Source organism: Castanea sativa, chromosome 11 (assembly GCF_040712315.1).
Source record: "Castanea sativa cultivar Marrone di Chiusa Pesio chromosome 11, ASM4071231v1".
In the NCBI taxonomy this organism is placed as follows: Eukaryota; Viridiplantae; Streptophyta; class Magnoliopsida; order Fagales; family Fagaceae; genus Castanea; species Castanea sativa.
In genome coordinates, this window is record NC_134023.1 from 2,868,940 (window position 1) to 2,887,246 (window position 18,307).

The window sequence follows — 18,307 nt, forward strand, 5'->3', positions numbered from 1 at the left end:
AAAAATTTATTTGGCATTTAAAAATGGCACATCAGCACTTTTAATTTTTTTTTTTTTTTAAAACCCACATCAGATAAAAAAAATAAAAAAAAAATTCTAAACTTCTGATTTTAAAAATAATTAAATTAAGTTCGAAACAAATAAACTTCTGATTTTTCTCAAAAAAAAAAAAATTCTAAACTTCTGATTTTTCTTTCCCTCCCTTCAACACCAGACGCACGCTCTACTCCTCTTCCTCTCTTTCAGACGCACGCACGTTCTGTCCCTATCCCTCTCACTCATCTGTTTCTGCCTCCGCTTATCCAACCAGTAAGTTTCTCTCTCCCTCTCGGCAAACACAAACGTAGTATTGTTATCTCCTTCGGTTAAACCTAGAAGTTTGGTTTTTTTTTTTTTTTTTTTTTTTTTTTTTTTTTTTTTTGTGGTTGAGATCTTCTATTGCACGGGTTTAGTTTGAAATTTTTAAGGCTGAGAAACTTAATGGCAAGTTTTTTTCTGGGATTATAATAAGATTTGTGTTAATTGCACTCTCTTTGTTTTGTGGGTCCGTTTCGCCGATTGATAAAGCTCACACTTTTGGGCAAGAAAAGTCACTATAGACCTATGGTTTCGTTCTGTTTAAGCCATTGTTTTCTTGGGAATGTCTTTTTTTTTTTTTTTTCTCTGGGGTTTTTCAGTTTAAGTTTTTGGGAACTTCACGTTGCATGTCGCAGAGCATTATGTATTTATCAGTTTTCTACTTTAATCTATATTTATTTATTTTTTGCTGCATCATTATTGGCAATATTTAGTTCTGGGAAGAATCTGAAACTCTACTATTTGTGTTTTAGATTAAGATATCAAATGCCTAAAAAAAAACTTGGTGAAGAGTTAAGTAGCTTGAAGAAATCGAGGAAAGAGAAGAGCCTAAGAAAAGGAGGAAATAGATTCTTGAAAAGCATTGATAAAGTTTCAAGATATAAGTGTAATTGACTAATTTTTTTGTAATACTTATTAAACCAAATGTAATATAGCACATTATAGTCATCAAGAGGTATAAATCACATTCTGAGGTATGGTACTGAGTTACCAACACAGAGGGCATCCAATTTTACAAGGAGATTGTTTTCAAAGAGTCAGTTTGGGAATACCAAAGAACTGGGCAGACTAAGTACTCACAAACCCAAGACATTGGAGAACTCCCACAAGCCTACAACTATTCCATATGATGACATTAGAATTATCGCCTTTGGCATGGGTATAATTTATCATGTAACTAAATAGGATTCAAGGATTGATAGGACAGAAGAGGATATTACCTGTACTCTAAGAATTGGTGGTAGAATATGCACAACCATACCAGATAGTACACATCTGATTTGGGTTAACAGCAGAATCTGATTTGATTTTTTGGTTTCTCTCTTGAAATTTGTCTTTCTCGATTTAATGTACAATAAGACTATTAAATTATATTTGTGTTTGCTGGGTATTGTTGCGCTTTGGCATATGTATGAAAATAATTAATTATTGAATGTGAGTTTTGAATTTTCTTTTACATATTCTAGAGTATTTAATAAAACCCAATTTCTGGATATGTAAATTCAAATGCTATTTGGGAAGAATAGAAAGTAGTTTGTACCACCTAAGGTTTTTTTTTTTTTAATGTTTTTGTTCAGTAAAGGATATATGTTTTTCTTTCTGCTATGTTTTTTAATTTATTTTTTATTTTTTGTGGGAAAGGGTCAAAAAGAAAGAAAGAAACTAAGGAATAAAGGACATGGCATGCGTGTACAGTGTCTCAGGTAAATTTGGAGAACTAAGTTTTTTTCCTGCCTAAAAAAAAAAAACCAAGAAATTAAAGCAGAAATAATATTCTATACTTGGTGAAAAGAAGGAATTTTACCTCTGTTCTCTGATGTAAAAAGTTATGAAAATAGAAAAATATCCAAACTACTTGATGTGTTCAAATTTGTTAAAGATGAGATTTTAGATGCAATTCCTCCAGCATGTATGTGCTTCAACTTTGGACATCAGTTTGGTAAAAAGATTTTTCTGAAAATATTTGTTAGAAACTTTGAAGTGCTGTTAAGCTTGCTGATGATAAAAATAGATGGGATTTTTATCAACTTTTGTTGTTTTGGTATGTGGGTTTTTTTTCCTCATTTTGTTTGATCTTGAAATTATAAATTCAATGCTTTATCACAAGCTCACCGAATTTTGGGGTAAAAGGGATGAGACTTAGAGAGTGTTTGCATCAGCTTCAGCTTTTAGCTTTTATCTTTTATGTACAACTTTTTAATACATAACTTTTTCCCACTTTTTCTCACTTCTTTCCACTTTTTTTCACATTTTTCAAAGTACAAGTACACTTTAGCACACTTTCAGCAAAAAGTTTTCAACAAAAGCTAAATAAGCTGTTCCTAAATGGGCCCTTAGTCCTCTAATAATGAAACCTCATTTGTTTATTAGATTTTCATATTTTTGTAGGCTATGTGCATACTTGTTTGTTTTCTTTTCTAGAGTTCTATTGTCTTCTATTGGTCTTTTTTTGTCAGATTTTCCCTGTTATTAGTATATATTTTGGTGGTAATGGTCACTTGCACAAATATTTTTTCTTTCTATACTTGCATTTGGGTTTCATTTAGTTGTACAGAAAAGTTGAAGATAGCATTTGTTATGATAAGCACCTTATCCATGGTCAAACATTAGACATTCTTTCATCCCTCAATGATTCAATAACTCAAACATTATTTCAGTGTTATTTTTCGTGTGTTTGAGTTTTTGTCTAATTTTTCTGTATTGTGGAACAGTGTGAGCAACAAGAACATTTGACTAATACCTGTCTTGTTCTCAATTCCTTTGTTTTCTTAATAATTTTCTGGGTTATTGATGTTTCATCTTTGTATTGTATAAGGGAAAAAGAATCAGAGAAAAGAATCAATGCTTTGGATTTTAATTAGCTTACTGCTACTTACATGGCCAATGTTTTCTCTTGAACATGAAGAGGTGGTGTAGGTTAAGGGGTTTCTAGATAATTTGTGCAAGATGCACCCACAAAGAGATGAAAATCAAAATTTTGGTTTTTGTGTGAAAGGATTATCCAATGGTTAAAATAAAGTTGTTGGCCACATTGTGATTTTTGTTTCACTAGATCCTTGTATATAAACATGAACAACATGCTTGTTTATGTCTTTTACTTGTACTTATATGCCCCTTAAGTTAAGCTATTGAAATTCCATTTTGACTACACAGGTGGAGTAAACCCTTATCTGAGCAAACTCTTAAAGGGTACCTGTTAACCGGATTGTGCAGACCCACTAAATAATGATTTAGTATTTGAATATTTGAATTTCCAGCCAATTCATCTTTCTTTTTCTTCTTCAACTGTTACATGGGTGTGAGTGCCGCCTCTATACTCAACCACATTCTCTACAACCGAACCCACAAGCCCCAAACTCAACCCACCAGTGCCAAAGCCTTAACCAACACCATCTTCACACACCTCAATGCAGGTCGTCTCCAAAAAGCTGTCTCCATTCTCTTTGCTGCCCCAGTACTTTTCCCTTATTCCCTTTACGCCTGTCTCTTCCAAATTTGTGCTTCTAATCACGCCATTGTTGAAGCCCGGAAGGTCGAGTCCCATCTGGTCACCTTCTCCCCTACACCGCCAGTGTTTCTCCTAAATCGAGCGATTGAGACTTATGGTAAATGTGGATGTTTAGTTGATGCAAGGGAGTTGTTTGAGGAAATGCCTCAAAGAGATGGGGGGTCTTGGAATGCAATGATTACGGCATATACACAAGGTGGGTATCCTGAGAAGGCCTTGTCATTGTTTTCAAACATGAATAAATCAGGAGTTTATGCGAGTGAGGTCACTTTTGCCAGTGTTCTTGGGTCTTGTGGTGCAGTGTTGGCACTTTGTCTTTCAAGACAGGTCCATGGGCTTATTGTGAAATATGGGTTTGTTGGGAATGTAATTTTGGAGAGTTCACTTGTTGATGTATATGGGAAATGCCAGGTTATTAAAGATGGGCAAAGAATGTTTGATGAGATTAAAAATCCAACTGCTGTTTCTTGGAATGTGATTGTGAGGCGGTACCTTGAGATGGATGATGGAAAAAAGGCAGTCTTTATGTTTTTTAAGATGTTCCAGACTGCTGTTAGGCCTTTCAATTTTACATTCTCTAATGCACTTATTGCTTGTTCATATATATCTGCACTAAAGGAGGGGAGGCAAATTCATGGAGTTGCAATTAAAATGGGTCTTGAAGATGATGAGGTTGTTTCAAGTCCTCTCATGGATATGTATATCAAGTGTGGGGAATTAGAGAACGCTCATAGGGTGTTTGAACAGCTAAGTTCAAAAGATTTAATTTCTTGGACTTCAATTGTGTCAGGGTATGCAATTAGTGGGAAATCTAGGGAGGCAAGGGAGCTTTTTAATCAGATGCCTGAACGCAATGTGATATCTTGGAATGCAATGTTGGCAGGGTATACCCGTTCCCTCCAATGGGAAGAGGCTCTGGACTTGGTATTTTTTATGCGCAATGCAACTAAGGATATTGACTATGTCACAATTGGGTTAATACTAAATGTGTGTGCTGGACTTTCAGATGTTGAAATGGGGAAACAGGTCCATGGTTTTATATACCGAAATGGTTTCCTTTCCAATCTTGTTGTTGGCAATGCCCTTCTTGACATGTATGGTAAATGTGGTAACTTGAGAAGTGCCAGAGTTTGGTTTTGCCTAATAATAAGTCAATGGAGGGATAGTGTTTCTTGGAATGCTTTATTGACTAGCTATGCTCGTCATGGCCTTAGTGAACAAGCAATGGCAATATTCTCAGAGATGCAATGGGAGACAAGACCAAGTAAGTTCACATTTGGAACCCTTTTGGCTGCTTGTGCAAATACTTTTTCTCTTGAGCATGGGAAGCAAATTCATGGATTTATGATTAGAAATGGTTATGAGATGGATATTGTGATCAGAGGAGCTTTGGTAGACATGTACTCAAAATGTCGTTGTCTTGAGTATGCTCTCGTAGTTTTTTTAGAGGCAGCGTCACGGGATGTGATTCTTTGGAACTCCATAATTTTTGGATGTTCTCACAATCAAAAAGGTAGGGTGATACTTGAATTGTTTGGGTTGATGGAGGAGGAAGGTGTAAAAGCAGATCATGTCACCTTTCAAGGTATTTTGCTTGCTTGTATATATGAAGGCCTAGTTGAGTTGGGAACACAATATTTTTATTCAATGAGCAATAAGTATTATGTCATGCCTCGGTTGGAGCACTATGAGTGTATGATTGAACTCTATAGTCGATATGGGCACATAAATGAGTTGGAGAAATTCATTAAGAGGATGCCTTTTGAACCCACTATTCCAATGTTGACAAAAGTCTTTGATGCTTGTAGAAAATATGGATGCTTGAGGTTGGGAGAGTGGGCTACTGAACGACTTAATGAATTGAATCCTCCAATGGAACTAAAATTTCAAATCATGGACAGGGAGAGGAAGTAATCACTGTAAATGAAGATTGAAAGTCTCTTGGATTGGCCAAGTGTTTTTTATTCCCCTCTCAGATAGAAGCCAATGGAGTGTGACAGTGGTGGGGGGATGATAAGGATTTGGAAGACAACCTAGTGGATATGTGGAGAACTTTAGGGTGATGGAGGTGGAAGGGACTGCTATACTATTGGAGGAGACAAAACCCAAAGCACTGAAAGAGAAGGGTCAATTTAGTCTGCTGGGAAAGCATTTCACGATAAGAGATTTATTGGGAAAACCATGAAAACAACTCTATGCAATCTGAGGAACCCTAAAAGAGGTGTAAAATGTAAGGAGTTAGTGACAACCTTTTACTCTCTACTTTCAACGATAGATATGATATGGTGAGAGTCATAAGAATGAGCCCTTCGTAACAGACTCTGTAAGTAAGTTGTTTTGTTCTATTCTTATTCATTTAATTTGGTTGTGGAATATGTTAATAACATAGCTTGTTGTCTTTCAGCTTCTAAGTGAAGAGGTTTTTGATTTCTTGAGGGGGGAGATGACTCAACAGAGGATCAAAGATCTTAAACAATCATTGAACAAAGATCTTAAACAATCATTGAACAGGTAATTTCTAGATGGCCATATTGGGAAATGGTACTCTAGACTGTTGTTTCTCTGGGTTTCTATTTGTGCTGCATCTACCGCTTTATAAGTTGTGAGAAGGACCAATGTCTCTTGTACATGACAAGTTTTGCATATTTGGGGATGTTCTTAGAATATTTTGTAAGTGAAGTCTGTCAGAAATAAGTTGCTTTTATATCAACCTTTCTTGAATTCCCTATTGCTTCAAGTTGAGCTATCAAAGAACTATCAATATCTCCTCAAAAGACAAAATATCCATTCAATAGTGTGTTATATGATCAGAAAACCCATTACATGTGAAAATCACATTAGTTGCCTTCTTGAAAGTATTGTGCAAATATCTAAATTGTCGGAAATTTATTTACACAATTGCACAAGACTTCGTTCATTGCCACAATTAATGATTGGGTTGAAGCAAATGGTTTTACCTCATTGGAAACATTTTCACGTGGGTTAAAACCACATCTTTACTTATTCAATTGCTTCAAATTGGCTGGATTGAGTGACATGGTGTTTAACATGCTGAGAATGCTATAACAGTTCATCAAGTCTCTCACATTCCATTTTTACTTTAAAAAAAAAAAAAAACGAAAACAGTTCATCAGGTCTCTCTCTGTCTCTCTCTCTCTCTAATATATATATATATGTGTGTGTGTGTGTGTCAAATCTAAACCTCATGGTTTGTAGGTTTTAGGAAATCCACAAGCAATGTATAATATTTGGTCCCCATGGTTACTTTAATATTGTGATTCTTGGGAGTGAAATTCCTAAATGGTTTACCCATCAGAGTGTGGGCAATATAGTTAATGCACAAGTTTTTTTTTTTTTTTTTTGATAGGTAACGTAAAATATTATTAAAAATAAAGCCAACCTAAGTACATTAGGAATGTATTATGGGGGCACAGCTTAGGAACTAAAATTACAACAATCAAGTAATACAAGAAGGGAAAAACAAGAAAAATGAGACAGCCACGCTCCATTCAAGGAGAGTTTGTAAGAAAAAAGACAATCTCTAGCATAGAACATTCGCATCCCTCAAAACTTCTAGCATTCATTTCATGCCAAATACACCACATCAAGCAATGCGGTACAAGTCTCCAAAAGGCTATATTGCAATGTTGCCCAAACTTACCCTGCCAAATTTAGTTAAGTAGTTTTGAATTTTTTGATAATAAGGTACAGGGAAATTTAATGCAAATCAAATATATATGTATCACTTGCTTGGTTTTTTTTTTTTTTTTTTTTAATTTTTTGTTTTTATTGTTTACCAAATTCTTATTAACTTTCTATTAGTTTTGGTGGAAGGTTAATGCAAATCAACCATTGGCTTTACTTTGTTGAGTATATTAGCCTTAGCTGCTCTATATTTACACTCGCAGTTTCTCATTCTTCCCTCTCTCACTCACGGTCAGCAGCTCCTGAAGTAGTTGCAAGCAGTGGCAAAACAACTTTCTGTGAAAGGTGAGTGTGCTTTTTTTTTTTTGTTTCATACCTGAATGCATCATTGTTGTCTATTTTCGTTTTCTTTGATTTTGTTTCATAGAATCATATTTCTGTGTTTGATGTAATGAGATGAAGAAACGTATGTTAGAATGCACTCACCAGTGGATTCTCATTCTTCCCTATCTCACTCACAGTCAGCGGCTCCTGAAGTTGCAAGCAGTGGCAGAACAATCATCCGTGAAAGGTGGTGGGCCTTTTCTTTTCTTTATTGGTCTCATACCTGAATAAATCATTGTTGTCCATTTTTTCGTTTGATGTAATGAGATGAAGACATATATGTACAATAGGCTATATCTAAAATTGAGTAGATCAAGCTTTTCTAGAATACTTTGATTTTGCAACACAAGTAGCTACTGTTGTGATTTTAAGATTTTCATAATGAACCTAAAGTATTCCTATTTATACCCTTTGTTGGACTCTTTCTAACATAAAATTTAACAAAATAAAGTTGTAAGTCAAGGGTTTTCCAATATAAGTGTGGCTGTCAGGCTGAACCATGGAAATATTACTTCTGCTGTCTTTCCTTCCCCGTCTCAATTCTGAAAACTTCTATTTTACATATTCTAACAATATATGTAAGTGAGATTTGGAATTGATATGTTTAACTCATGCAAATATATTCTTGACAGATTACCTACAAGGTGCTTGATATTTGATTTTAAATTATTTTTACTGAATTTTGGCTTATTCAATTGAACTTTCTCTTTAGAGTTCACTTACAAAAATAAAGAATATATATATATATATTTATTTATTTACTTATATTTGTATACACACAGACACACATACACTCAGCTTGGGTGTGAATCTATTTAGAAAAGGACCTATTTTCTTCTGCTTTTGGTTTTGCTATGAAACTTGTGTTTCTTCTGCTTTTATGCAGTCAAGATCTTGAAGGAAGACAAGAATACATGTTTAGGCGTTTGATAGAAACAAGAGTCTCCATTCTCTAACATCCTCAACCACAAGTCCTCCAACTTATGCAGGCTGTACTTTCCTAAATTGTGTTTTAATTCTCTATATTCAAATACTATATTTCTGCTTTTAAATTTCAAAAGAATGCAGTCTCTTTGCATTTTTCTTTTACGTTTGCCAAGAGACTGGATTTTTTTAGATGGTACAAAATCTAATGCTTTGTACTATGTTATAGTAGCTTCTGATTGCCACAAAATCTGACGCAATTAGATGGTACTTGCAGCTTTTACTGGACAGCTTTCGTATTGCTGGAGGCACTTTTTTTGTTATATGTCCCAAGATTGTTTGTTTAACATCCAGAGTAAGCTTGGTTTGGTTGAGATTGGAAGTAAATATTGGCTAATTTGGATTACTGAGAAAACAGCGAAATATTCTTGTGCAGGTGCATGGAACTGTATGAGGGAGAAATGCCCCAAGGTTAAATGGTGAAGATCATCTGGTTTCCCAAAGCAATTCCAAAGCATGTCTTTATAGGCTGGGTAAGAATTCACAACAGATTGTCCAGAAAAGACTGAATGTTGCAGTGATGTGCTAATCTTGATACCTATTTTATAATATTTCTATCTTGATGAGGATGAGGTGAACCATAATGAGTTAGGTGCCTAATAAAACCCAAAGTTCCTTGGGCCTGAGATTATGCTCTATGATGATAAATCCATTGTGTCTAGACTGGCATTGGGGTCTAGTGTGTGTCATATTAGGCTTCAGAGGAATGCTAGTATTCATCAAGGAAGACTACCTTCTGAAGAGGCTATGGTCAAAATGATCATGTGGGAAGTGAAGATCAGAGTTGAATGTAACAGTTACTGCAATTCTGTTCAAAACAGGAGAATATGTTGTCTTTGGGGGTATTTCGTGTTCTTCAGAATAGTAGCAGTTAATGGTACTTTTCTCCTTGAACTAACAGATTTGGCCATTTCATTTTGTAATGTTTATGGTGCAATGCAGGCTGTTTCTGTATTGGTGTTGTATTGCTTGGTTGTATTTTGAACTGATGGTACATCTGTTTTTTTAATGAATTGCTCATTCTTCCAAAACAAAAGATTGCTTTTTTTTCTTCTTTTTTTTCATGGCTGTATCTGCAGTCTTTGTTATTTCTGAAATGGCACATTTAAGGATGAATGAGTTGTTGGTCATTGGTTTTATACTTGGTGTACACAAAAGGAGTCAGCATGATATGGTGAAGGAGGAAAAGATGGATCAGATTTTCAAAGATAAATGCTGCATTGCAATTTCTCTTTGGTTGCAAGACCAGCAACTATGATGGCATCCTCAAGAATGCCCAAAATCAGCTCGAAATATTGGGTTTATGCATTCAAGATCTTGAAGGACAAGAATACTTGTTTAGGCGTTTGATAGAAACAAGAGTCTCTATTCTCTAATATTCTCAACCACGAGTCCTCCAAATTATGCATTCTGTACTTTCCTAATTTGTGTTGTAATTCTCTATATTCAAATAACATATATCTGGCTTTAAATTTAAAAAAAAAAATGCAGTCTCTTGGCATTTTTCCTTTTCATTTGCCAAGAGACTGCATTTTTTAGATGGTACAAAATCTAATGCTTTGTATGTTATAGTAGCTTTTAATTACCACAAATTTGATGCAATTAGATGGTACTTGCAGCTTTTACAAGATAGCTTTCGTATTGCTGGAGGCACTTTCTTTGTTATATGTCTCAAGATTGCTTGTTGAGCATCCAAAGCAAGCTGAGTCTAGTTGAGATTGGAAGTAAATATAGGCTAATTTGGATTACTGATAAAACAATGTAATATTCTTGTGCAGGTGCATGGAACTGTATGAGCGAGAAATGCCCCAAGGTTGAATGGCGAAGATCATCCAGTTTACCAAAGCAATTCAAAAGCATGTCTTTATAGGCTGGCTAAGGGTTCACAACAAACTGTCCACAAAAGACCGAATGTTGTATTGATGTGCTAATCTTGATACCTATTTTGTAATATTGCTATCTCGATGAGGATAAGGTGAACCATGATGAGCTGGGTGCCGAACCAAATCCAAAGTTCCTTTTGGCCTGAGATTATGCTTTATGATGAGAAATCCATTGTGTCTAGACTGGCATTGGGGTCTACTGTGTCATATTTGGCTTCAAAGGAATGCTAGTATTCATCAAGGAAGACTACCTTCTGAAGAGGCTAAGGTCAAAATGATCAGGTGGGAAGTGAAGATCAGAGTCGAATGTAACAGTTACTGCAATTCTGTTCAAAACAAGAGGATATGCTGTCTTTGGGGGGTATTTTGTGTTTGTAAGAATAGTAGCAATTAATGGTCCTTTTCTCCTTGAATTAACAGATTTGGAAATTTCATTTTGTAATGTTTATGGTGCAATGCAAACTGTTTCTGTATTGGTGTTGTATTGTTTGTATTTTGAACCAATTGTACATCAATTTTTTTTTATAAATATATTGCTCATTCATCCAAAACAGAAGATTACTTTTTTTTTTCATGGTTGTTTCTGCTCTGTAGTCTTTGTTATTTCTGAAATGGCACATTTAAGGATGAATTGTTGGTCATTGGTTTCAAGCTAGGTGTACCCAAAAAGGGTCAGCATGATATGGTGAAGAAGGAAAAGATGGATCGGATTTTCAAAGATAAATGCTGCGTTGCAATTTCTCTTTGGTTGCAAGACCAGCAAATATGATGGCACCCTCAAGAATGCACAAAATCAGCTAGAAAAATTTGATTTATGCATTTAAGATCTTGAATCAGGACAAGAATACATGTTTAGGCGTTTGACATAAACAAGAGTCTCCATTCTCTTTTTTGATATAAGATAAAAATTCTACTTTAACTTAATCTAAGTGTATATGTATGTAGCTCATTTCTAAAGACTTGAACCACATGTCTTAATCCTCTCACCTCACATGAATTTTGTACTTATAGAGTGACTATCACGTCAATGTGCGTGGTGGTAGAGTTTCCATTCTCTAACATTCTCAACCTCGAGTCCTCCAATTTATGTAGGATGTACTTTCCTAAATTGTGCTGTAATTCCCTATATTCAAATAATATATTTTTGGCTTTTAATTAATAAAAATGCAATGTCTTGGCATTTTTCTTTTTCATTTGCCAAAAAACAAAAGCTTAGGATTTAGCACTTCTCATCAAATGCTAAATTAATATTGTACAAAAACATTATTTGTTTATGTTGCATTAATATATAGAGCTTGAATAATGGATACTTAATGTGCAATCATGTTGAGATAAAGCTAAGAAATCTATCATTTTCTTTTCAAATAAGGTTAAATTTATTCACTTATTTGATTAACTTATGCTTTTCTTATATAGTAAACACAACAACTAAATTTTTTTAGCCCTTTAGAAACCTATGCTAATAATTATTGACTAAATAATAGTTTAAATTATGTTATTTTAGCCTAATTTAAGTGTATATGTATGTAGCTCATTTCTAAAGACTTGAGCCACAGGTCTTGCCCCTCTCACCTCATGTGAACTTTGTACTTATAGAGTGACCATCACACCAATGTGCATGGTGGTAGAGTTTCTATTCTTTAACACTCTCAACCTCGAGTCCTCAAATTTATGCAGGTTGTACTTTCCTAAATTGTGTTGTAATTCCCTATATTCAAATAATATATTTTTGGCTTTTAATTAATAAAAATGCAGTGTCTTGGCATTTTTCTTTTTCATTTGCCAAAAAACAAAAGCTTAGGATTTAGCACTTTTCATCAAATGCTAAATTAATATTGTTCAAAAACATTATTTGTTTATGTTGCATTAATATATAGAGCTTGAATAATGGATACTTAATGTGCAATCATGTTGAGATAAAGCTGAGAAATCTATCATTTTCTTTTCAAATAAGGTTAAATTTATTCACTTATTTGATTAACTTATGCTTTTCTTATATAGTAAACACAACAACTAAATTTTTTTAGCCCTTTAGAAACCTATGCTAACAATTGTTGACTAAATAATAGTTTAAATTATGTTATTTGAGCTGATTGAATAGATCGAATGATCTTTGTTAATGAACTCATAAAAATTAGTTAAAATTTTATAATTAAAAATTATATATAATTACTACAATTAAAATGGACTATTTATAATAAACTTATACAAAAAGGTTCAAGGAACTTCATAGAAAATACTATCAGAAGAAGACAAATAGATAAAGTCATGCTTAATTTTGAGTTCGAATCCCTATTTATTGACAAAAAAGAAATTACTCAATTTATTTATTTTATGTGAAAAATATTTATAAATTGTTTTAAAAAAATAAAAGCATACATTTGTTTAAATTAGATGAGCAAAGTATAAAAAAAATAAAAAACTATAGAAATGGTCACATTTCCCTTTCATTTTGCTCACATTTGCATTTTATTTAGCTTTGCCTTAGCACTAGCTACACACTAGCAGCAGGAATCATCGGGTGGATCCCACCTTCAGTCCGCGTGGTCAGAAAATGTGGAAAACAAAACAACGGGGAGTTTGATATGTCTATCACATATTTTCATATTTTAAACAACATTACACATTTTTTCATACATTTTTTCATCTACATGTATAGTAAAAATACACAAATAGCATAATTCAAAGTCCTCTTCCAAACACTCCCTTACTTTACTCTAAAGACACTTTAGAACTACACGTTCTTGACTTGACTAAAACAATGGAAGACTCTCTCTCTCTCTCTCTCTCTCTCTCTCTCTCTCTCTCTCTCTGCGCAAAACACTGCACATTCCTTTTGAACCAGCAATTACACGATAGGAGCTTCACGGACACCACTGCATTTTTCCATAATCTTTAAGTTTCACTTGTCACTACGCATCCTTCTCTTTTATTTCTAAATCGTTTCCTTTTACTCCTTATTTATTAATTTTTACTTAAAATTTAATTGAATGAAATTTTTGACCAATATCATTAATTCTATATTGTGTGATTCAACTTTCAAGGTTTACTTGTAAGCTTAGATTGATTCGCTTTCATGGATACAAGAAACCCATCTTCTTCTACTTCATCTAGCCATCGATGGAAATATCATGTCTTTTTAAGTTTTAGAGGTGAGGATACTCGCAAGAGTTTTACAGACCATTTATTCCCTACTTTGAAAGAAAAGGGTGTCTTCACCTTTAGGGATGATAAAAAACTGGAGAAACGAAAACCTATTTCACTTGAGCTTTCCAAAGCAATAGAAGAATCATTGTTTGCTATTGTTATTCTTTCTAAAAACTATGCATCCTCGACATGGTGTTTGGATGAACTTATAAAAATCATGGAATGTAGAGAAAAGATGGGGCAAATAGTTATACCTATTTTTTATGATGTGAATCCATCCGTGGTGCGAAAACAAATTGGAACTTATGCAAAAGCGCTTGATGAACATGAAAAATGTTTTCAAGAGAATATAAAGAAAGTTCACACATGAAGAAATGCTTTGAAAGACGTCACCAATCTCTCTGGATGGTCCTTACAAGATAGGTAAATCCTGTTAACAACATAATTTTGATTGAATATATTAAATAACCTTCTGTATGGACATATATGAGATTTATTTTGTATATAGTAGTTAGGATGTGATTCTACTGCATTTAGCATGACAAATGCATCCATTTATGTTTGTATACTAGTCCTTTTGACAGTGCTATCTCCATACAATTTAATGGCTGACGAGATAATTTTAAATGAGAGATTTTTATACTCAAAGTCCTAAATGTATTTACTTAAAATCCATTCTTCTTTCTCAAAATCTATTTTAAATTTATTTACTTAAAATTTATTTATTAAGTTTTTGTATCTAAGTTTTACTAACATATTACTTGTCAGTTGGTAATATGAGTAGTGTATTTAAAGCGTTGAACAATATATTCTAGTTTATCAAAGTCACTATTATGTTTTCAATTAATTATAGAAATTACCCAACACCATCAACCTATCCAAATAAAGACTCTAATGCATAACTTGTTGAATTAATATTAACTAAATCTAGATGAATTTTATATAGAAAATCTATTATCATTGTTTGAACATAAAATTTTAAAAAAGATTAAATTGTTTTATTTTTAAGAATAAAAGAGTTTTAAGCTACCTTAAGAAAGGTTTCTCAAAAAAAAAAAATTTACCTTAAGAAAGAAGATGAGAAGAGGAGAGCTAAAATTTCATTTTCAATTTTGATTTTGGTGTGAAGAGAGAGATAGAGAGAGGGAGATTGTTTGGTGTATGACTGTATAGGTAATTAGATGACTAAAGTTGATAATCTACCGTGTTGGAGGCCTATTTACAAAAATTGATGCTTTAAATTGCTATGGAAAATTGATCATTAATGATGATTTGACACACTTACAATAATTTTCTTATAACATTGTAGAATTTTAATCAGGTTGGATTTCTGTTAAGCCACAATTTAGGGCATTATAAAGGTGAAAAGTAGTCTATGATATTTTTAATTTATAAATATTTCTTCAGTAAAACTGAGTATCAAACAACTTGAGGCCTTTCTCTCATAGGGCCATTTAGGGGCCCTAATTGGCCTAGCCTAAGAGCTGACCCAACGCTTTGACATGTGTACATAGTATAATAATACAAGCCAATGGGAACAACTCATTTCACCTTAATGTGTAGGACAATAACTAAAAAGAACTTTTTATCTTTTATTTTTTTATCTTTATTTATTTAGTTTGGGGTTAATTGGAGAAAAAATTTATTTATGTTTATTTCTTTATCAACCAAAGCTAAGTTTAAGCTTAAGTTTATACCAGAGAATAGATTTGGATAAAAATTTTGAGCTTGAATACTATTTCGGTGTAAATCGAGAATAGAATAAGTGCATTCATGCAAATAATATACTAGAATATTCACACAAGGCTATGATACTAAATGTTACTCGAAAATCTCTATGTATACATATCTTTGGTAACACTAACTAAAGTTCATTTTTAATGATACATATTACAATCGCATAATTTACTCTTATTAATGAAAGTCACAAACTTAAAAATAGTACTATTAGCCTATTATACTAAAAAAAGAAACAAGATTATAATTCACACAATGCCTTCTTTTAATCCTAAAAGGTAAAAACTACCATGGACCTTTCTCTTCCAAAGAATCCAAACACAATCACGTGAATGTCTTTCAATACAAAGTCCCTGTCTAAACCAAGCTATTAGCCATCGTGCCCTTAGTAGCGTTGTTTATAAATTTATATATATACACGACTCTAACAGTAACTCGTTAATCTGTTCTTAGTGATACTGATATTTAATTAAAAATTATTCTTTTGTAGAAATTATTGCATTTACTTATAGGATGAGGTTATATTAGATGGTCACACTGCTTAACTATCTTTCTTATTTGTAGGCCTGAGTCAAAATTTATCCAAGATATTGTGAAAATGATATCGCATAAATTGAGTTATGCATTTCAAACAGATACCAAAGGCTTAGTGGGAGTAGATTCTCAAGTAAAGGAATTGATGTCACTTTTAGCTATAGGATCAAATGATGTTCGCATTATTGGGGTTTGGGGGATGGGAGGAATTGATAAGACGGCTCTTGCTAAAGAAGTTTATTGGAAAGTTTTTAGTGAATTTGAAGGTGGTTGTTTTATCACTAATATTAGAGAAGTATATGATAAATCTGGTTTACTTCCATTATAACAAAAACCTTTTTTTCTTTTTTTTGAGAAACATTACAACAAAAACTTATTTGTGATATTTTGATGGAGGAAAATGTGAATATAAGAGATATTGATGAAGGAGTTCTTATGATCAAGAATAGGTTATGTCATAAAAGGGTTCTTGTTCTGGATGATGTAAATCAATTCAAACAGTTAGAAAAGTTAGCTGGGGAGCCAAATTGGTTTGGTCAAGGTAGTAGAGTTGTCATAACAACAAGAGAAGAGCATTTGTTGATAAGACATAAAGTATATGAAATATATGAGGCTCAAGAATTGGATGATGATGATGCTCTTTGCCTTTTTAGTTTGAAGGCTTTTAATAAAGATCATCCGGTCCAAGATTATCTAGAGATGTCCAAACATTTGTAAATTATGCTAAAGGCATTCCTTTAGCTATTGATGTTTTGGGTTCTTTTTTGTACAATAGAAGAAATGTGGAATGGGAAAGTGTATTAGATAAGCTCAAACTACTTCCCAAAAAAGATATTATGAAAATACTTCAAATAAGTTTTGATGGACTTGGGGAAACTGAGAAAGAAATATTTCTTCATATAGCATGTTTCTTTAATATGAAGGACAAAGATTATGTAGTAGAAGCACTAGATTGTCTTGGCCTTTTTCCTAAAATTGGATTAAGGGTTCTTATTGAAAAGTCTCTCTTAAAACATTGTGAAAATACATTTTGGATGCATGAGTTACTACAAATAAGGGGTCAAGACATAGTTCGTCAAGAACCTCGAAAGTGGAGCAAATTGTGGCTATATAAAGACATTCACAATGCGTTGAAGAAAAATATGGTAAGAGAACATTCAGAGAACTTTAGCATATACCTTATCTTGACAAAGTTAGTATTTAAACAACTCTAAAAATCATATATCTTGTGACTTACTCATCCCTTTTTCTTTATTATTAGGAATGTGAAGCAATTGAAGGACTTGTCCTTGAATTGGGTAATCAACATATATCCAAAGAGGCACAATAGAATCTTGAAGCCTTTTCAAAGATGTCCAACCTTAAATTGATTATAATTCATGGTGTTCCCTTTCTGCGCGGTCCCAAACACCTTTCTAATGACTTAAGATATCTTGATTGGAGTGAATATCCTTCAAAATCTTTGCCATCAAGTTTCCAATCAAATGAGCTTGTTAAACTTCTTATGTGCCACAACAAAATTGAATTACTTTGGGAAGGAATAAAGGTAAGATCGCAAGATTGTTATTTAAGTACTCATATACAATTTTTTTTTCATAAAAAATACTAAAAAATTCTTAAAGTTTGTGGAACCTAATCTACCTTTCTCTTATTTATTAATTAATTAAATTATTAATATATATATATATATACACACACACACACTTTGGCTTCTACCAGCATTTTGACAACTTGAAGTCCATCAAATTGAACAATTCCTTAAATCTCATTGCAACCCCTGATTTCAGTGGAGTCCCAAATCTTGAGAAATTGATGCTTGAAGGCTGTATAAATCTATTTGAGGTTCACCCATCTATTGCAATTCATAAAAAGCTCACTCTTCTTAATCTAAAAGGCTGCAAAAATCGTAATTGCCTTCCAAGCAAGATTGAAATGAAGTCTCTTGAAATTCTTATTCTTTCGGGTTGTTCAAAAATAAAGAGAATTCCAGAATTTATAGGAAATATAGAAAGGTTATGGATTCTTCACTTAGATGGTACTTCTATTACAGAAGTTCCCTCTTCAATTAAACATTTGATAAACCTTGCTGGTTTAAAGATATTGGAGAAGTCGTGGTTGACTAAGTTATTGAATGAAAATGGACTAATTAATTCAAAAGTTTGACATTTTTTTTTACTGCTTTTGTTGCCATTGTTATTGAATGAAAACGGAATAATTCAAGAAGTGATTTCCACTAAAACAAATGGAAATTACTACATTAACACATTATAGTAGACACCTTTTTGGGTCAAAAAAATACATTAGTAGACATTTTCGGGTCATTTCTATTTGAAAAACAAAAAAAAACAAAACCCTAATCTATTCCTTGAAGCTTTTAAAGTAGCGGTAGGTCATTAACTCCACCTCT

General features: G+C 33.0%; 1 protein-coding gene and 1 pseudogene across 24 annotated transcripts; both read left to right on the forward strand.

Annotated features, from left to right (window-relative positions):
* Positions 1 to 179: 179 nt before the first annotated feature.
* On the forward strand, positions 180 to 11,033 carry LOC142615733 (pentatricopeptide repeat-containing protein At3g26540-like). Of its 24 annotated transcripts, XM_075788551.1 has the most exons (8): positions 180 to 309; positions 3,232 to 5,909; positions 5,991 to 6,097; positions 7,495 to 7,576; positions 7,753 to 7,802; positions 8,502 to 8,894; positions 8,976 to 9,072; positions 10,378 to 11,033. In XM_075788551.1, the coding sequence occupies exon 2, from the start codon at positions 3,371 to 3,373 to the stop codon at positions 5,498 to 5,500; it is 2,130 nt and encodes a 709-aa protein (XP_075644666.1). In that variant the 5' UTR covers positions 180 to 309; positions 3,232 to 3,370; the 3' UTR covers positions 5,501 to 5,909; positions 5,991 to 6,097; positions 7,495 to 7,576; positions 7,753 to 7,802; positions 8,502 to 8,894; positions 8,976 to 9,072; positions 10,378 to 11,033. The 24 variants fall into 24 exon arrangements, with proteins under 24 accessions (XP_075644666.1, XP_075644664.1, XP_075644656.1 ...); XM_075788549.1 differs by having other exon boundaries at positions 8,502 to 9,072; XM_075788541.1 differs by having other exon boundaries at positions 8,976 to 11,033.
* A 2,525-nt stretch (positions 11,034 to 13,558) lies between these two features.
* LOC142615896 (disease resistance protein Roq1-like) lies at positions 13,559 to 18,063 on the forward strand (annotated as a pseudogene).
* The last annotated feature ends 244 nt before the right edge of the window (positions 18,064 to 18,307 follow it).